This window comes from Thamnophis sirtalis, unplaced genomic scaffold, assembly GCF_051295495.1.
Source record: "Thamnophis sirtalis isolate CommonGarterSnake01/CBP01778 unplaced genomic scaffold, rThaSir2_p1.2 scaffold_15, whole genome shotgun sequence".
NCBI classification, from domain to species: Eukaryota; Metazoa; Chordata; class Lepidosauria; order Squamata; family Natricidae; genus Thamnophis; species Thamnophis sirtalis.
Window position 1 is genome coordinate 12331449 of NW_028261395.1, and position 21253 is coordinate 12352701.

General features: G+C 45.5%; 1 protein-coding gene across 1 annotated transcript in view; it reads left to right on the forward strand.

Annotated features, from left to right (window-relative positions):
* LOC148042471 (vomeronasal type-2 receptor 26-like) overlaps positions 1–21253 on the forward strand; it is a 127505-nt gene that overhangs the window by 61976 nt on the left and 44276 nt on the right. Inside the window, exon 3 of the mRNA XM_087702057.1 lies at positions 1652–2446. Coding sequence (XP_087558183.1) covers positions 1652–2446 — 795 coding nt within the window. The remainder of the gene's footprint in view (positions 1–1651; positions 2447–21253) is intronic.

Sequence of the window (21253 nt, forward strand, 5' to 3'; positions counted from 1 at the left end):
ATAAAACCTCTGGCTCCTGGGGAGGGTGAAAAAAGCATGCAAAAAAGGGGGGTCATAGCTGTTATGCACGCATGCACGTTGGCGGGGAGGTGTCACACATTGCATTATGGGTGCAGCATGCCCACGCACGACACCCCCCCCCCCTGTGCTCCCCCGCTTATGGCACGTGAGCCAAAAAAGGTTTGCCATCGCTGGCCTAGATGTTTTATCCATGCAAGTTTGAGAGCAACACATGCAGCACTCAGGTCATCTGTTAGTCCAGGGGGGTCAAACTCAATTTCATTGAGGGTCCCATTGTGGTTGATTTTGGAGGCCATGGTGGGCTGCTCTCACTGCTGCTGTGCTCACTCTCCTTGGTTGCCAATGGTGTGTGCAGGAGGGCAAAGTATGTGGATCAGAGGGAGGCCCACTCTCTCTCCTTATGAGACTTAGCTTTGTAACCAAAGCATCCTCAATGATAGGATGGGAGACCACCAGGAGAGGTCAGGAGGAGGGGACAAGGGGATGGTAAAAGGCAGCAGGGCTGCTGGAAATCAAGTGCTAAGGCAGGATTTACCTCACACCTTCACTCTCTCTCCTTATAATCTCCTTCCTTCCCTTCTTTTTCTTTCCCTCTTCATTCTTTCTTCCACTTTTCCTTCTTTTTGCTTCCTTGCTCTCTTCCCTTCTTTCCTTATTTTTCTTGGTCTTTCTTGTCCCGACTGGGATGCTCAAATGCAAAAGGGGAAACATTCCTTGCCTTGTGATCAAATGCCACTTTTGCTAGTAGTTTGTGGCCACTGAAAAGACTGAGAACAAACCAGGCTCAGTTTATTCCACGCTTGCATTTCATGAGAGAAAGGGTGCTTCAGCCAGGGCACCCAAACTGCTGCCAATGGTGTGGGCGACAGCTGAGCAGGGAGGCAGGTTGTGTTTGTACTTTCATCCCCATTCAAGCAGGGCCTCTCATTTCCTCCCTGGCACAGTTGGGGCATGGAGGCTGCTGCCACCTAAGCACCATGATTGCCCCCTCCCCAGCCAGCCAGCCCCACCTGACTTGCTCCCTGCTGGCTCCTGCAAATCCTCGACATTCTCCTCCTCCGCCTCTTCTTCTTCGTGTCGTTGTCCTTCTCGCCCAAGCGGCAGTGGGCTCCACAGGACAGGCTCTCATTTCTGCACTGGGGCAGAAAACTCTGGTGGGCTGGAAGTGAGTGTGGATGGCCTCCCCCCCCCCCTCAGTGCTTCCTTGCTCAGTCGGAGGCTTCCTTCAGCCTTCAAACAGTTGCAGGGTTTTTTCTTTGCTCCCAGGTTGGTGCAAGAGGCTTTCCTGGGCCAAAATGGGGGAAAAAAACCCTGCCCTTTCTGCACCCCATTTTGGCCCTGGAAAGCCTCCTGCACCAACCTCGAAGCAAAAAATAAAAAATAAAACCCTTGCAACTGTTTTAAGGCTGAAGGAAGCCTCCTACTGAGCGAGAAAGCACTGGAGGCCCAGACCATTCATTCCAGCCCACTGGAGTTTCCTGCGCAATGTGAGCACGTACACACACACACACATATACTCATGTGTCCCCCGCCCTGGAGCTGGGCTGGTGTGGCTGGTGTGCTGGGAGAGGACGCTCTGCATGCCACAGGTTCCCCATCACGGCTCTAATCCTTTCAATTCCTTTTCCAGATCAGTGATGTAGAAGCTTCAGAGGCTCTGAGTGATAAAAGCAAATTCCCCTTTTACCACCAGATGAATCCCAAAGAAGGAATCCAGTACCCAGCAATTGTCCAGCTGCTCCTCCACTTCAGATGGACCCTGATTGGCCTCTTTGCTTCAGACACAGAAAAGGGAGAGAATTTCATGAGGACTTTTCCTCCTGTGCTTGTCAGGAATGGAATTTGTGTGGTTGTATCACAACTGTTCTCAAAGATTGGGTATACTGCATACCTCAGGGATTCCCTCTCTAAGTGGAGACAAGTCAACGTCTTTGTTCACTTCATGGAATATGAATATATTTGGGATAAAATTCTTCCTTTCCATTTAACTTTTATGCGTCTGCCAGGACCCATTGAGGGGAAAGTCTGGATCCTCACAAGCTTTAAATGGTTCACAATAAACAAGCTCAGACTTCTCAGATACATCCATAGTATTTGGATGTTTGGTTATCAGGTAAAGGAAAGGCCAAAAGATTCTGCCTTTGAACCCTTTTTCTTTGTGGAAGAAAAGTTTCAAGATCATTATTTTCATTGTTCTCTTTCAAAGAATGTCTTTTCTGTCAAAGGCCGCAGAAGATGCACCCAGAAAGCCCCACTGGAGACCCAGAGGAAAAGGGACAGAAAAGGGATCCAAAATGACTACCACTATTACAGTCTCATGAAGACTCTGGCCCAGGCCCTGAATGCTGCATATTCCTCCAGATCGAGGAGGGGAAGGAAGGAGGGAGAAAAGATCTCGGGGTCTCCAAGGCTGCACCCATGGCAGGTAAGGGGATCCCGATATGGATCCATTAATCTTAGATCCTTTGGAGGAGGAATCCAGAGGAGAAGGAGGGGAACCATCTCAACAGATCTGGCCAATTTAATTACTCAGGGAATTAATGGTTCCAAAAAGTAGAGACCATGGCATTTTTATATTTAGCACTGCTAATTGGAAAATGCTGTATTCTTTTCAAAATAAATCCCCTTTTTTGTGGGTTTGTGATTAGCCTGGTGGAATTCCACCTTCCTTCCGTCCCCATTGCAGGTGGGTCTGTGTGCAGCTGGACAGGCAGCTAAGCCCCCCTATTCTCCTCCAATGAAAGGGAGCCTGGCGTAGATCTGGATGCTTTATTGGGAGAAGAGGGCAGGTGAAACTGAGGAGATGCAAAGAGTGGAAATCAAATAGAAAGACGAGATAGGCAGCCTTAACTAACAGCCAGAAAGAAGCAGCTGGAACCTCTCCAGCGATGCTCCGTGTGAGGGACGGAGGCCGTCTCTGGATGACCAGGGGTCTCGGTCACAACGGCTGCTTCCGTCTTCTCCAAAGGCTGACAGAAAATGGAGTCTGGCTTCAGACCTTAGAGTTAGGCTTATCTGCCCCCGGCCACTAGGTGGGGCTAGAGCAACAACAGCACAAGAGTTCCCGTATTTTTCAGAATATAAGACTCACCTTTTTCCCTCAAAAAAGAGGCTGAAAATCTGGGTGCATCTTATACATCCAATACAGGATTTTTTGCCTCCCGAAGCCCCGCCCCCTTCACCAAATGGCCATGCAAACCCTTATGGAGGTTTTCAGAGAGCTCCTGGGGGTTGGGGAGGGCAGTAATGAGCAAAAAATGGACCATTTTTGCCCCCACCCCACCCCCCAGCAGCACTCTATAAGCCTCCATAAGACTATGCATGCAATTTTTCTAACAAACAATGGGCTTGTTTTTGAGAAAAAGGGCCATTTTTTGCTCACCCCCCCCCCACCAGGAGCACTCTGCAAGCCCCCCCCCCAAGGCTATTCATGACTTTTTTAAAAGGGGGGGGGCGTTTTCACAAAAACGAGCTGTTTGGGGGATGTTTGCAGAGTGTAAAAACTTTTTTTTCTCCTGTTGGAAAGCTCTTTAACTGGTTGATGAGAATTACATTGATCAAGTGCTGTGTCAGCAGAAACAAAGTCTTAGGTGCTGAAGATTGTCAGCAATTTCCTTCTCCACCACCTGAATAAACACACCTGGAAACATCTACCTACCTACCTGTTCTCTTTCTCTCCCTCCCTCCCTACTCTATTTCTCTCTCTATCTCTTTTTATTTCTCTCTCTCTATCCCTCTACCTACTGTATTTCTCTATCTCTACATCTCTCTCTCTCTATCCTTTTATCTATCTCCCTACCTACCTACTGTATTTCTCTCTCTTTCTCTCCCTCTACCTACCTACCTACTTTTTTGGAAAAAAAATTGCCTCTTCAAAACCTTGGTGCCTCTTATACTCCGGTGAATATTATACTCCAAAAAATACAGTAAATGTTGTGGCATGACAACCTTAATAAATTTGGAGGAGACCCTGAGACCATCTAGCCCAACCCCTCCTCTCTGCAGGAATCCCAGTTCAAGCTTCTCTGACTGATGGCTGCTCAGTCTTTGCTCTCAGATGATCCATGAAGAGGAGACTGAACTTCTCTGCTTTACTGGCTCAGCTCTAAAACAGCTCATCCTTTTATCATATTTTTTCTCTCATTCAGTTAAAATCTCCTCTCTTGTAACTGAATTCACTTTTTCCAAGTCTGACACTCTGGAGTAAGAGTGAGCGGATCTTACACTCATGTGTAACAGGAGTCAGTTATTGGAAGACGGTTGTATCCAGTGGTGGTATTCAAATCTTTTTACTACTGGTTCTGTGGGCATGGCTTGGTGGTCATGTGACTGGGTGGCTGTGGCTTGGTAGTCATGTGATTGGGTGGGTGTGGCTTGATGGTCATGTAACTGGGTGGGCGTGGCTTGGTGGTCATGTGATTGGGTGGGTGTAGCCAACTTGACATCACTCACGTCAAGAGGTACCTTGCCTGGCCTCTCCTTGCGTCAACAAGATACAATTTCCCTGTCTATTATTTACTACTAAAGAACATCCAAAATACACAATTTAATCCTATGTATATATGCCATATGTGTAGATACATATTACAAGGTATAGTGTGTGTATAGGCACACAAAAAGATACGTTATCTACTTTATACACTGTATGTGTATGTACACACACACACACACACACACACACACACACACACACACACAAACACAGCTCTTCTAAAACTATACACATTCAACCTCACTTATTGCGTTTGGAAAAAGACACCCAGAGTCCACTTTCTGCCACACGTTTAACTATCTCTTCTGCACATTAGAACATTACACAGACCTTCAGATGTTCTTCCCTAGCCTGCACATGACTGTCAGAGCCAGGAGATGTCATGGATTGAGTAAAATGTGGCAAAGCTCACTTAACAACGCTAACCAAAATGTAGGGCTCAATTGTCATAAGTCAAGGACTGTCTCTGCCTTCCTCTGCATGGCAGCCTTGTCCTAGTAAACTCCATCCCTTTTCTGGCAATTTTCCTCTCTGTCAGAGGCAATCCAGAGGATATAAGGTCTCCAGCTGGAGCAGGGGGTTGGACTAGATGGCTTCTAAGGTCCCTTCTGACCCTACTAGAGCAGGGGTTGGACTAGAAGATGACCTCCAAGATCCCTTCCAGCCCTTTCAAACATTGTTGTGCTGTTTGAAAGAGTCTTCTGAAGCCATGGTTTGTGTCCTTCCTTCCTCTCATTTTCTCTCTTTCCCTCCCTCCCTCCCTCCATTTATCTATTGACCCATCCATCCAACTATATCTCATTCACTTCCTCTTCCCTCCCTCCCTCCCTCTCTTTCTTTCTTTCCCTTCTTTCTGTGTGAAGTTATCATCCATCCCTCTCCCAGAAAAATGAAATATCCTAGGAAATATTGAAAAGGCAGAATATTTTTCTGGATATGAAAAGAAACATGTTTTAAAAGACAGACTAGTTGCCTGTAGCTTCCTGCCCATCCCCACTTTGTCAATGGGCCATTGAGAAGGCCAGGCTAGTCCACTTTACATAATAAAGACTTCTCCACTTTAGCCCCAGGGGGGATGGAGTAAAGGCATGATAATGTTGGAACTTTACTCAACTGACCACATGGCATCTGAGAACTCATCCATACCTGGATTCAAAACACAGCCTAGAGAGTCGTCCCTGTATGGCCCCATGGGAGTCTGACAACCAATCAGAATACAATTCTTAAACAGGAACAGGAAAAAGAGAGGTGGGACTAAGCAGGTTATAAAAAGTCTAGCAAACCCCTCCTTCAGCCCTTCTCTTCTTCTCCACCAACATTGAAGCATGTGATCACCTTTTCTGTTCAGGGCTCAAGCCATGTGGCCTTGTCCAACAATAAACCATCTTTCCTATGGGCTCTGGGAAGTTGGGGGGGGAGGAAGGAAAGGAAGGAAGGAAGGAAGGAAGGAAGGAAGGAAGGAAGGAAGGAAGGAAGGAAGGAAGGGAGAAGGAAAGGAAAGGAAATGGGAAAGAAGGAAAGGATGAAAAACAGAGGGAATGGGAAGGGAAGGAAAAAGGAAAAGAGAAAGGAAAGAGGGAAAAGGTGAAGAATGGCCACTGCTGGAGTGGTCGGGAGCAGCCTGAGGTGGACATTCGGGAGCAAACCAAGATGAGAAGGAGGCCACGGCAAAGGCAGGCAAACAGGCTGGGCTTCATGGCCACGTGGTCGAGGCAAGGGAGCCAAACAGCAGCTGCAGCAATGACTCTAAGGCCCCAGCCAAGGCCTGCGAGGCAAGTAGTGGTGGGGAGAGATGTGGACAGGCAGAAGTTTTACTATCAGTTCACTCAAACTGGGCCGGACCGTCTGAATCCCACCACTGGCTGTATCCTCCCTTCCCCAACCGAGAGATTGTTTCAATTGGAAAGGGGGCTCCCAGACTCCTCTTGATCTTCAGCTCTTCTCCTTGCTGTCATTCCTCAAGGCTAAGAGCAGCTCCTTTCAACTCTTCCTTAGCTTCATTGTCCTTCCCTGAAGCTCACCTAGATTTTGTGCAAATTCTCCTCCACATGTGATGCCTGCAAGAGGACCTGATCCTTGAGTTGGGGTCTCCTCAAACCAGAACGTTCACTTCCTCAGATTCTTATGGCTGCATTTGCCTTCTTTCCATGGACATCACTCTGCTGACTCAGATTCTGTTTCCAGTTAACTACGATTTTGAGATCATTTTCACAAACATACATATCAAATTTGGTATCCTTCATGTTTCTTCCAGTCCATCATTAATGTTCTTATATGAGACTCCATTGTTAGTCAAGTCCTAGTAGATAAAAATCAGATACTTTTCTACTGCTTTTTACTTATGAACCCTTCTCTGTGTGCTAATCATAAATATTGTTTCTCAAAACTTGATATTCCTCTAATAAAATTTTATTTTATTCAAAAAGATAAAATACAAGTTTTGGAAAATAAAACTATTACAAAGACAAAACAAAACTAGATAAAACATTAAAAACAGACAAAGACATTCATATTGTCTCCCCAATTGAATACAATATAGCAATAATAGTTTCTCCCACTTGGAAAATAGGCCCACAATTATAAACGATATATATCTACTGGACTTGTCATCTATCTGCTGCATATAAAAAACATAGTTAACAGGCAATCCAACAATAAAGTTAAATTTCAAAACTTCAAAATTGTCTGTTATCTGCTATTGTATTTAACTCATAGAAAATTTCTACCACAGACCAACACAATCATTACCTCTGATCCATCCATAATCTGTCCAGGGTTAAACATCTTTGTTTGATTCTTATAATAAAAATGCATTTCCTTAATATTTTAATTAGAATCTTTCCCAACAACTGCTTTCCATTCCCCAAAGTTATAGGATGTCCTATAAATGCAAACACAACTCTTAAGACTTGTTTTCCAGTTAAATTTGGCAAGTCCATTCCCCAATCTCCCTCAATCTTCTCGAAAGAATCCATTTCATCAGTCATCCGTTCCGTCCACTTTGAGTCTTCGGGGTCCATGGCCTCTCCAGCCATCTCCAAGCAGCCTGCCTTCAAACCAGACTCCTCCTTCAGGGATGCCAGCAGCAAGTTAAGTTCCAGTCCATCCATCCAATCCATCTGATTCAACAATTGTTGCTTGCTTCTGATTATCACCTTTAAGTTGATTTAAAACCATTGTTATTTTATCAAACTTTTAAAATGAAGTTTCAAATATGGCCTCTAAGTTAAGGTGACCAGATTTTCAGATTGGTAAAGAGGGACACCATTGACCGGGGGGTGTGGGGGTGTGGAGGGAGGTGGGCCGCGGCGGTTACTGCCAGCCTGTGGCCTCGCTAGGGACGTCTGGTCACCTTAATTATACACATCCTCTCTCTCTCTATCCATCCATCCGTCTGTCTGTCTATCTGCCTGCCTATCTAGTTATGGTATCCCTCTCCCTCTTTCCCCCTCTCTTTCTCCATCCATCTGTCTGCCTGCCTATCTATCTCTCTCTCTTTCTCTCTATCCATCCGTCTATCTGCCTGCCTATCTATCTATCTAGTTATGGTCTCTCTCCCTCTCTCTCCCTCTCCCTCTCTCTCTCTCTCTCTCTCTCTCTCTCTCTCTCTCTCCCTCCCTCATCTCATTATCATCTATCTCAGTGTTTCTCCACCTTTATTAAAAAAAATAATTTTTTTTATTTTTTTTGTTACATAGATGACACATACCCACAACAATAAAAAAAGAAAAAAGAAAAAAAAACAAAAAAAAAACCCATCATCACATATAGCATGTCGTTTGGTTACAAGTGTTTTAACATTTATCATTCTTATACATTTATTATTTCATTTAATAGGTTATAATATACAGCTTGGGTTGCTTTGTTTACCATCCCTTCCTCCTGTTATAACACCACCTTATTTTCCCTTTCTTTTCTCCCTTCCTCCCTTCTCTACTTTCTTCCTTCCTGCTCTCCTTTCCCTTCCTTTTTCCTGTACCTTTCTCCTACTCCTGCTCTTCATCATCCCCTTCCTACCCTCTCTCCTCCTCTTTCTCTCCTTTCCATCCTCCTCTCCTTACCTCTTTCTTTTCACCCTCTCTCCCTTCTCTACTTTCTTCCTTCCTCCTCTCCTTCCCCTTCCTTCTTCCCTTACCTCTCCTTTACTCCTACTCTTCCTCTTTCCCTTCCTAACCTCTCTCCTTCCTTTTCTCTCCCTTCCATCTTCCTTTCCTTTCCCTTTCCTTCCTCCCTCCCTTCTCTAGTTTCCTCCTTCCTCCTCTCCTTCCCCTTCCTTCTTCCCGTACCTTTCTCCTACTCCTGCTCTTCCTCTTCCCCTTTCTACCCTCTCTCCTCCTCTTTCTCTCCTTTCCATCCTCCTCTCCTTACCTCTTTCTTCTTTCCCCCATCTTCCTTTCATTCTCTCCTCCTTTCTCCCTTTCTCCCAACTCCCTTTCTGGGAGTTGAAGTCCACACACTTTCAAGTCTCCAAGATGGAGAAACATTGATCTATCTAATTAATATAATTATTTCTCCCTCTCTTTTTCACTCTCTCTCCAGCGCACACACGCAAATGCATAGGGCAGCCCACCTCACACACAGGTAACTCCGGGTGGCTTACAACATTATGATGCACGTCTCCCCATAGGGGAGGAGATGGGGAAGCCGGGGGCCCGGAGATCACCCGGGGGATGCCGAGGATGCCCCAACTCAGCCCCTCTTCCCGCTCCAATCATGCGCCACTACTTCCTCCGAGCGTGGCGCTTTACTCACTCCTCGGAGCATTCGCAACTTTGCTCCTTCCAATTTCTTGGCCCGGAAGGCTGGCCGGGCTCCGCCTACCACGGGCCCCCATTGGTCCAGCGGGCCGAAGAACGCGAGAGGGGTGCGTTTGGGAGGGAAAAGCGCACGAAGAAGGACTTTGTAAGGTCCCAATTCTCAAGGTTGTTGTTCTCCAAAAGGTCTTAGACAACATTTTATTCACCCAGCAAGAGTGTAGTCACGCAAGTGGAACCAGTTTCAAATTAAAAGAGGATTGCGACTATTTCCACCAAGTATAATTAAACCGAACATTAAATAGAAATACCGTAGGTGGAGACCGGTTAGCCAGCTATTCCTGTATAGGGTTTTAATCTTTTTTTTAAAAAGGACGAAGAAAAAGGAAGCACGGGAAGAGAGGTAAAAACGACCAAGGTCAATGATGGTGCATCCACACAGACATGAATAACCTCGCGTGAGGAAGGAAAGTAAAAGGGGCGCTTGAAGGCTAAAGAGCCAGGTGGGAGAGGCTTCGGGGAAGCGGCAGCATTAAAGGTTTCTCTTTCCTTTTGCAGTGTGTTTGTTTGTCGTCACATAAGTGAGTGTTAGGCTCTGCGGGTCTCCCCACCATCTCCCAGCTGAGGCGATATATTTTTTCTTCTTTCTCATTTAAAAAGCTTGTCGCGAGTCCAGGGAAGCGAGCGAGGTTCCTCATTCTGCCCGCCTGTGAATCTCATGACCGCCAGAAAAAGAAGGGGGGACTGGGCGGCGCCCCTTTAATTAAAAAAAAAGCCTACCTCAGTTCCCCTCAGATTAAAGAAACTAAGCAAGCGGCAGGACTAAACAGCAGGAAGAATTCCTCTAGCCCTCCGCCCGAGTCCCCACGAGCCGTTGAGCAAAGCGAACGGGGAGGGGGAAGAAGACGACGGCTCTCCCCAACCCAGGTCCTCGCCTGGCAGAAAGCGCCTCTCCATCCGCGACCCCACTAACCCGGCTCTACCAGCAAGGGACATGGGAGAAGGACAGGGCCCTTAACCAATCGCAGCACAGGGCGACACGGGGGCGACTGACACTAGTTTGAGTGGTCACGGCCGGCACAAACTACCGTCAGTCGCTCCGTGCTCATCAAAACAAATCTGGGGAGGTCCTTTGTGGGCGGCCACTCCTAGCTGCTTGCGCCCGGCGCTGCGGCTGAAATAAACCCCCAAAGCCCCTGCCGCCACCAGAAATCTGCTGCTGCCTCCTCCTCCAACAGCAGTGCTTTTGCTTTGACAGAAATCACTGCAATGGTTGCAGCAGCAGCAGCAGCAGCCCCAAGTGCGCCGATCTCGGCGTTTTTCGCATCGGGGTGTGCTGCAAGAAGAGGGAGTGAGTGAAGACCTTTTCTAGCCGGCGCAAAGGACTTCCCTCCACAGTAGGGCGGCTGGGGGGAGGAGACAGCCCACCCGCCAAACTCCGCGAAGGGGGAGAAGGAGAGGAGGGCCGTCTCCTCCCCCCAGCCACCCTACTGTGTAGGGACAAAGGCTAGTGGAGGAGGCGGGGGGGGGAAGCCAGACCGTGGTGGCAACTGCCAGCTGCGGCCTCCCTAGGGAAGGCCTTCGCAAGGGAAGACCATTCCCTTGCTAAAGGCCGCCGCCGCCCACCCGAACCGGCGAAGCCTCCCAATTCCCACAAGTTACTCGCCAGTGAAGCAGCAAAAGCAAACGGCGAAGGCGAAATGAAATGGAGACTCACGTGGCATGCTTAAGCAGACTCCAGCCAATCAGTGCGCTGGCCGGGATGGAAAACTTTAAGCACGCCCGCCGCGTGCTTAAAGTTTTCCATCCCAGCCAGCTCACTGATTGGCTGGAGTCCAGGCCAATCAGTAAGCGGCAGGCTGGGCTGGCTTAGATTTTTAGTGTAGAATAGAATAGATGGGGGAACGGAACGAGCGAGCTAGCAGCAGCTGATGGGCGGGGGAGCCAGCGAGCGCCAAAATAAAGTGGGTTTTTTTGAGAATGGCCCCGGACACAGGAAAAATTATGAGAAGACGTGCCTGCCCCGCCAGATGCAGGATGTCTGGTCACCTTACTCTAAGTTGAAAGACTTTATATTCTTTAAATCACATCAAATTAGCTTACTCTAAGATCCCATTCATTACCGTATTAATGACAACATAGAATAATTGATGACCAAAGGCAAATTTGTATCCATTACTTTTAGGTTTCATAAGAAAGATTAAAAAGGGTTAAAATTATTTGAGTATCATTTTGAAGACAGTTTTTATCCACTTAGTTATCATACCATCCACCCCTCAGGTTTCTAATCCTATTGCAAAATTATTATTTTTTTCAGGCTTTAATAATTTTATTTTTTATTACATAGACAACATCACATAACAATAGAAAAAAAAACAATCGGAAAAGGAGAAGAAAAAAAAAGGGGGGGAAACCCATCATCACATACAATATGTCATTTGATCACAGGTGCATCCCTACTACGTTTATACATCCCGTATCTCTCTGTTGTATATTTAATAAACACCACAATAAGCTAGGGTTTAAAAAAAGGGGGGGAGGAGGAAGACAAAAAAGACAAAAATTGTATCATCATTTACTTTTTTCAATTAAGGCATAAGTATATCATTTTTCATTTCCAAAAAATTTTTTCCCCTATCCACCGATAAAACAAATCCCATATCTTATAAAATTGTTCATCCTCTTGCTCTCTAATTTCAAATGTCAATTTACTCATTTCAGCACAGTCCATTATTTTTTGGATAACTTCTTCCTGTTTTGGTATTGTTTTGTTTTTCCAGTTTTTTGCAAATACAATTCTGGCTGCTGTTAACACATTTACAATCAGATATTTTAAGTCTTTGTTATAGGTTTCTGGTATGATCCCCAATAAATTATTTCTGAGTCCTTTACTGAAATCCAGTTCTATCACCTGAGTCCCCATAATCTATTTAGGAAGAGTAATGATGTGTGAGAATGATTTTTGGGATGAGGAGAAGAGAGGCTGCCTAGGGAAGGATCAGATAAGAGGGGAGAATCCTGCAGCTGCATAACGGGAGAGAAAGAAACTCCGGATCCTCACTAACTTTTCAGACTGAGAAAAGAGCTGGTGGGAGATTTCTTCTTTCACATCTGCAAAAAAATGTTTTAATGTCGTATTACAATCAAGTAGAATTAGCACATTTAGAGAAGTTTTCCATCAGGATGACAAGAGAGAAAATTAGCCAGAAAACTTTCTTCTTGATCAACCCATGTTTTCTGGGAAACCTGTTGTTTTCAAAGAGTTTATGGATCATCTTTTTTTTTCTCTGTTCATTTTATTTGTCATCTGCTCTAGAATGTTCCCTATAATTGACCAACTGTATCCATTATATTTTCTCTATATTTTATCACTAAATTATTGACAAATATTTCTCAAAATTTTTCATTCACGTATGAAGATATTGGCAGTATTTCTATCCTATTTAACCTTATTTGGAGATTAGACAATTGTAGAAGAAATATTCAATGTGGGATAAGAAACAAAGTTTTCTGCTTTTCAAATTCCTGGATGTTCCCATTCTAGTTTCATCCCTTTCTGGAGAAGAATGAATTTTGGAATATTTCTGACAATAAACTGTACTTGGACCAAAATGGAGAGATAAGAGCAGATCTGGGCATTTCAGGCTACTTGGTTCTCCCCAAGGAGGAAGCCAAGTATGTGATTCTGGCGGATTTTCAAAAAGAGAGACTTTCTATCAGACAAGATGCTCTTTCACGGCTAAAGTTGCTCAATAAGGTGAGATAAATTTTGGTGTCTTTTCTCTGTTTTCCAAAGCCTGAGGTCCCATTTCAAGTGGGCAAAGCCTATATAGTCTCCAGGGTGGTTGGCATCCCATGCCAGTTGGTGTTATCTGATTGTAGTTCTTCAATAGATGGGACCTACAGTAAGTGGAGGCGCTTTGCCATGTTTTATGGAAATCTTTCAAGATCTTACTGCTCAGAAGTTTCTTTCTTCATCACAGTTTTATTCTTCTATTGAAAAATCTAATGGAATAGAAATTTCCTAAATCTTTTACAATAAATTTTATTGTCCGTTTTAATATGAATATATCATCATATGTAAACCTTTTTTCAATTCCATCCACTGTTCCCTCTAAGGTGCGCGGCTGCGCGGCCGCGCACCTTGCAAGAAAGCCCCGCGCAGAGTTTCTATCTACCGCGCAGAGAAACTATGTAAAGGAAACGTTTTGCAGGCGGCTACAACTGGATCCGGCAGTGCTGTTGCCTGTTGGAGGAGGAGGAGGCGAACCAGCCTGCCACCACTGGCCACAGCAAGCCCCGCCGCTCTTCCCGCCCCCTTCCCAGCCCCACAGTCCAGCGGACGCAGAAGAAGCAGCCCCGGGGCTCCGCTGCCATCCCAGGGGAGGAAAATCATGTTGGACCAGCAATGGCTGCAACAGTGAGGAGTTAGGAAGTGGGGGATGCAAATGCCCAGCTGTCCGCAAGGCATAGAAATCCTCCCATTCCCCATAATCCTGTCAGAGCTGAAGAAGCTCTGTGCAAACCCCCCCCCCCTTTGTTCCCATCTTGCCTGAGCTCAAAACCGCAGCCTTTAAATGAGGCTCAGCATAACGCGGAGGAAGGAAGGCGTTTCCTTCTGGGGAAAGAGCTGGAGGCCAGGAGAAAGATCCAAACGCGGACCCTGGCTATCTCCCCCCCACACCTCCTCGCTTCCAGGAACTCCCCGCAACCCCCCGCCCCACAAGAGAGACATCAGCGCCGCCCCGAGGGACAGGAGGGGTCCTGGGCGCAGCGGCATCGTCTCCCCCCCCCGCCCGAATAGGGACTCCCAAGTTTTCTAACATTATCTGTTTCTTCTGTTTTTCAATGCAATCAGAGACAAAAATGTTATGTCTGAAATTAAAACACAAGAAGATTGATATAACTTCAGAATATAGGAGAAATATAAGCTTATTTACTAGATATTCAGGAATAAAACCAACCTTATGAATAGCTTTCACACAGGAAAAAATATTTCAGAATGCAGAAATGAAGAAGCTGGAGACTTGCTTTGCAACATATTTTACGCACCAATTAGGAAATTTTAATTTTAAAAAACTTAAGAGAAAAAAATACCCCTCACAATAACCCATATTCTTAGAGACTTTCATTTTGCATCTACAATACATGAGGGTGCCTTAGCACCTTGGAGCCATACAGTGGTAGGAAGGGACTGTGATAATAGTTGAATTCTATTTTAATCCACTCACACTTTATAATTCTATGCCTAATGTTAATCTTTATTTATTCTCAATAACACATTAAAACCTTTAAAATGCTTTTGTATGAAATCATGCTAGAAAGAATCATGTGTCTCTAACAATTTTATTGAAATTATCAAACAGGCAGTGACATTTTAATAATTTGAGACACAGTTTACAGAAAGCAAAATTGATTGGGGTTATTATAATTCCCCATTTGTTACCAGAGTTTACTTCTGACAAAAAACAGGACGAAGCCCTAGGAAGGGCTATTTTACACATTCCTTGAGGGGCTTAATAGTTAAGGCGCTGGATTAGGATTTAAGAGACCTGGTTCAAAACTACCCTCAAAACACAGTCACTTTTTTTTGCAGGAAGGGGGAGTTGAGCTGGTGCTCTGCAGATTTTGATTTTAGAAAAAGAAAATAAAGGCTTCTTGGTCCACCTGGACCGGAAAGTCAAAATCCAGAAAATTAACCTTGTTTAGGAAAGTTTTGCACTGATAGAAAAATAGTGTTTTCCAGTGAAAGTTTTTTCCCTACTTTTCCTTGTTTGCTTTTTTGGCCTCTATTCCTTCTCTTCTCTCCTCTCCTCTTTTCTTTCTTCCTTTTTTCTTTCCTTCCTTCCTTCTTTCTTCCTTTCCTCTTTCTCTCTCTTTCTTTTTTCTGCCTCTTTTTCTTATCCTCCCACCCTCCTCTCCCCTTTCTTTTTCTCTTTCTTCTCTTTCCTTTTTTGTCTCTCCCTCTGTCTCTGTCTCTCTCTCTCTCTCCCTTCTTTCCTTCCTCCCTTCCTTCCTCTCCCCTCTTTGTTTGCTTCTTTAAGTGCTCCAATTGCTAATCTATATCAGTTGGTAATTTATTCATAACTTGCTAATATCACTGCAGACTATTGGATAGTAAGGGGGAAAGTATAGTCCTCAACTTACAACAATTCACTTAATGACTAAAGCTACATCAGCACTGAAAAAAGTGAATGACAGCTGTTCTTCACACATGATCATTGCAGCATCCCCATGGTCATATGATCAAAATTTGGGTCTTTGGCAACTGCCTCATATTTATGACGGTTGCAGTGTCCTGGGGTCACCTTTTGCAACCATCTGCCAAGGAAAGTCAGTAGGAAAGTCAGACTGACTTAACAACCAGGTTACTGATTTAACCGCAGTGATTCACTTAACTGTAGCAAGAAAGGTTGTAAAATGGGGCAAAACTCACTTAACAAATGTCTCACTTAGCAATAGAAACTTTGGGCTCAATGATGGTCGTAGATTGAGGACTACCTGTATAGGGAGATTTCTTTACTTAATGGATATTTACATGGTAGAATTGAGTTTCAAATAACACTAAGTTCGTTGTCTTGGGTGACATCTATGAAAAAAATCCAGGTGCTCAGGTATGAAAATGTGCTGCTCAAACACTATACTTTTCCGCTCACACGGAAAAAAAATTAGAGGGAACATTGATTCCATCTCTGCTGAGTTTATTAAGTAGAAAAGTCCTTTATTGTAATGTTAAATGCCAAAAGCAAAAGGGAGGAACTAAATGAAGAATCTGCCAGTAGTTAGTTATACCTCCTGCATCTTCTTAGTAGTAGTCAGGGATTTCACATTTACTTACATGAAGACCAGAGGCTATTTGGCTAATGTCCGTGTCTATCTCTATTTTCCATGAATGTTGACTACTAACACATTTTCTTTGGCATTCTTCATTTTTCTGCTCAGTCTCTGCTTCAGTCCAACTGTGCGGAAAATTGTCATCCTGGATTTGTCAAGAGGGCTCGAGAAGGAGAGCCAGTTTGCTGCTATGACTGCGTTCCTTGTCCGGAGGGGACCTTCTCCACTCAGGAAGGTGGGTCACACTGAGGAAAATGGGAGGCTTTGTGGAACTGGATCCATCCAGAACCTTTTCATGAAAGTTAAAGTTAAAAGACACAAGATCACCCTTTTTTAATTTTTAACATGCACAATTTCTTATCTAAAAGAAAGTAAATCAAAAAGTCTTTGAAAGAGGGGCTGGGAGGAGATGGGAGGAGTGGTTGGCAGACTGGGCAAGCTTTACTAACAGCAGAGGAAAAGATCACTGAAAAGGTGTCACTGGTCCATAATGTGGTGCTGTGGATAGTTATGGGGGTAACTCATTGCACAAATATTCTGACAGTCATGTAGATCAATCAATCAATCAGAGTAGAGCTGGAAATAACCTTGGAGGTCTTCTAGTGCTGCCCCCTGCTCAAGCAGGAGACCTGATACCATTTCAGACAAGTGACTGTCCAGTCTCTTCTTAAAAACATCCAATGTTGAAGCACCCACCACTTCTGGAGGCCAGCTGTTCCACTGGTTAATTGTTGTCACTGTGAGGAAATTTCTCCTGAATTCCATATAGCTTCCAGATGTTACAAGATACTGTAGGTATCCTCTAAGTCCAGTATATTAACTGCCATGTGGCAGGACTCTAAATATTTGTATTAAAAGATTATGTGATTCATTATTAACCTTTAATAATGTAGCATCCTATGAATGACATTACACATTACACCAGAAATAATTAACACCCTAGGACTTTCCTCAACTTCATATACCTAGCTACTTTAAAAAAAATTACATCCTTTTTATGCTATTTTTAATGAAAAATAAAAAGAACGAAATATTGAAGAAAATTGATTTTTGGTTTCTCAGATGCAGAAAAATGCACCAAGTGTCCAGATGACAAATATCCAAATGAGTCTAGAGTCCAATGTATCCCCAAAGTTATAGCCTTCCTGTCTTATGAAGAACATCTGGGCATCATCCTGGTCTCTTTTGCCCTGCTCTTGTTCCTAACTACAGTCCTTGTTTTAATTATCTTCATTAAATATAGAGAAACTCCCATTGTCAAAGCCAACAACCGGGACCTCTCCTACATCCTCCTGGTCTCCCTCCTGCTTTGCTTCTTGTCTCCTTCTCTCTTCATTGGTCAGCCAAGGAAAGCCACCTGCCTTCTCCGACAAATGTTTTTCAGCATCATCTTCTCCGTTGCCGTTTCTTCTCTCTTGGCCAAAACCATCACGGTGGTGCTGGCTTTCCTGGCCACAAAACCAGGAAATCGGGTGAAGAGATGGTTGGGGAAGAGCTTGGCCAACTCCATCATCCTTTCTTCTTCTGCAGTCCAAATTATCATCTGTTCCTTCTGGCTGGGAGCTTCTCCCCCCTTCCCTGACTCTGACCTCCACTCCCAGCCTGGAGAGATCATCCTGCAGTGCAACGAAGGGGCTGTTGTCATGTTCTACGTCACCCTAAGCTACATGGGCTTCCTGGCTGCCATCTGCTTCACGGTGGCTTTCCTGGCCAGGAATCTGCCTGGGGCCTTCAACGAAGCCAAGCTGATCACCTTCAGCATGCTGGTCTTCTGCAGCGTCTGGGTGACTTTTGTGCCCACCTACCTGAGCACCAAAGGGAAATACATGGTGGCTGTTCAGGTCTTCTCCATCCTGGCCTCCAGTGCTGGGCTGCTGGGCTGCATCTTCATCCCCAAGTGCTACATTATCCTTCTGAGGCCAGACCTGAACACAAAGGAGCATCTCACAGCCAGAATAAATGTAAAAACATGAGCTATTGAGAGTCACAAACACACCATTATTCGCAAAAGTACTATTTTTTACCTGGCTACTAAAGGGGATTCAAAATAATTTAATCATTAAAACACACCTATCATAAAAGTATGATAATTCTTTTACTGTGAGCAACATTTACCAATTCTAAAAAAACCCCAGTTGTTTCTACAATTATAAAAAATAAGAGCTTCACCCCACCACTTTTAAAAGTCTATGGGAAATTGCATAGCAAGAGAGCCTGTCCTCTCGTGGCCATTTTGAGTATGGCAGGTGGGGGCCGCCGATCGCAAGAGTTTAAGATAAATGAAAGCAATGGGGTTACAGAAGGGGGGGAAATTGGACATGGAGTTGGGCAGGTGATGATAAAAAACATCACCAGTTATAATAAGAAAAACAACTGTACGTATATAGCATCGCTAATTATGAGAAATGCTGCATGATATTCTTTCCTGATCATTCCTCAAGCCCTTGTGTGTGTTTAGACCTTATAAAACCAAGAGATTTAGGTTCGATATACACCTAAGAGGTAATCCTAGAGAGAAGCAACCTGGAATTAAGGAGAAACTTCCTAACAGTGAGGACAATTAACCAGTGGAACAGCTTGCCACCAGAAGTTGTGGGTTGTCAGAAGAGATTGGACAGCCACCTGCCTGAAATGGGACAGGGCTGTGGGGGTGAACCTATGGCACTCCACAGAGCCCTCTCTGTGGAGACGCAGCCCAGCTCCATTGTGTTTCACTCCATCAATTTCTTGTGAAAGAAAAAGATCTCGCGAAGTTGGAATTGATTGAATTTTTTTCACTCGCGTGCTTCATAGTATAAGATCTCATTCTCCTCTTGAAGCCCATTACGACGCGGAGCCACAATGTGAACAGTGGTGGGGTTCAAAAAAAATTTCTACTGGTTCTGTGGCTGTGGCTTGGTGGGCGTCGCATGGCATGGCCTGGTGGGTGTGGTGTGGCCTGGTGGGCGTGGCGTGGCCTGGTAATCCAATAATCCAATTCCACCCACATTCCTGGCACACACAGCCAACATGCCTGTGCGACCCCCATTTCGGTGCTGGCAGGCCTCCCTGAAGCCTCCTGGGACCAAAAACAGTGCATGGGGTGGGCAACGCATCCCACCAGCCTCTGTGCGCTTCTCCCAGCAGAGACCTGAAAATCAGCTGGCCAGTGGGAGGCGTGCGCATATGTGCAGTGCAACTGACCTGGGCGACAGCTCGCATGCCAGCAGAAATGGGTCCGCATGCGACCATTATGGATATAAGCAATGGGAAAGACAATGCCATGCCCCCGTCGGTAGTCTGACTCTAAGATGGAAGGTGAAGAGCTGACAGAGAGCGGGAGAGTGGCTCCATTGGCAGTGGAGGAAACTGGGGAACGGCAAAGTCAGGCTGGGCAGAGCAAGGGAGAGGTAGAACAAGGGAGAGGGTTCTGATGAAGACCAAGGACCTCCTCCAGGATGGCGAACCTGTGGCACGCGGAGCCATTTGTCAGGGTACGCAAGGCGTTGCCCTGTGAGCTGGCCAGCTGAGTTCAGCCTTTTTTAAAGCCATTTTTTGCTTCCAGAGGCTTTATAGGAGCCTGGGGAGGGCGAAAACAGCCTCCCCCACGCTCCACAGGCTTCAGGAGCTTCCCTGAAGGCTCCGGAGCACAAAAAAACGGCCCTACGGGCAAACCGGAAGTTTGGGAACGAACTTCCAGTTTGCTCGTAGGGCCGGTTTAAGTCCTCTGGAGCCTTCGGGGGCCTTCTGGAGGCTTCACTGAAGGCTCCGGAGGATGAAAAACGGTTTGCTCGTAGGGCTGTTTTTAGCCTCCGGAGACTTCAGGGAAGCGCGGGTGCGGCACACCCACATACGACCCCCCCCCTTCGCTCCCCCCACTTATGGCACATGAGCCAAAAAAGCTTTGCCATCGCTGTCCTAGGGCATGCAGGGAAGAACGGAGAAGAGAGCAACCTGGGTTGCGTGGCTTACGAGGAAGGAATTCCCTACACAAGGCACACCTGGGGATGGAGTTTAAAGGAGAGACAAATGGGAGGGGCAGTTGTCAGGGACAAACCCGGAGCTCATCTGGTGTTAACTTCTTATCTGAGTTCCTGGCATCCTCCCAACTGCTTTGATTTTCTGCCGTGCTACTGCTACTTCATTTGTGGAACTCCTTATCTTGCTTGCCCTGCCAGATTAATCACCTTATCTTGCCTTGTTGGATTTATACTTGGACGTTTTCTGCTTACAACGTTTGGACTGGAGTCTTGTCAGCCAAAGGAGGTTACAGGTTCGTCAGAGAGTTTTTCTCCTGGCCGGAGAGTTGAAAGGGACGTTGGGGGCCCAGTTGGTGATAATAAAGAGACTCATGCTGGTCCTCTGGCTGTGTTGCCTTTGTGCCACACCCGGGGTCATCGCAATGGCCTTCAATTATGAACCCCAAATGTCTGTCACTAAGCAAGACAGTTGGTGACTTTGGCCCCGTTTTACAACCTTCCCCACCACCGTTGTTAAGTAAACCACTGCAGTTGGGGAAGTTTGTAACCCGGTTGTGAAGTGAATCTGGCTTTCCCCATCGACTTCGCTTGTCAGAAGGTCCCCAAAGGGGATCATGACAACCATCACAACTACCTATCGGTTGCTAAGCATCTAAATTTCGTTGACGTAACCGTGATGGGGATAATGCATGGAAAAGTATGGAAAGTGGCAATAAATCACTGTTTTCAGTGTCTTTTTAACTTCAAACAGTCACTAAATGAATTGTCGTAAGTTGAGAACTCTCTTTATTACCTAATTTAACTGTGGCAGAGCTCTCTCTCTCTCCCTTTCTCCCCCTCCCCCTCTCTGTTTTATTCCACCCTTCCCTCTCCCCCCCTCTTTCTCCCTCTCTCCTTCCCTCTCTCCATCTCCCTCCTTCTCTCTCCCTCTTTTTATCCCTCCTTCTCGCTTTTCTTCATCCCTCCCTCTCTTCCCCTCCCTTTCTATCCCTCCCTCGCTCCCTCTCCCTCTTCCTCTCTCTCCATCCATCTCCCTTTTTCTATCCCCCTCTCTCCCCCTACCTCTTTTTATCCCTCTCCCTCTTTTTATCCCTCCCTCCCTCCCTCTTTTTATCCTTCTCACTTTTCTTCTTTCTATCCCTCCCTCTCTCCCCCTCCCTTTCTATCCTTCCCTTGATCTCTATCTTCCTCTC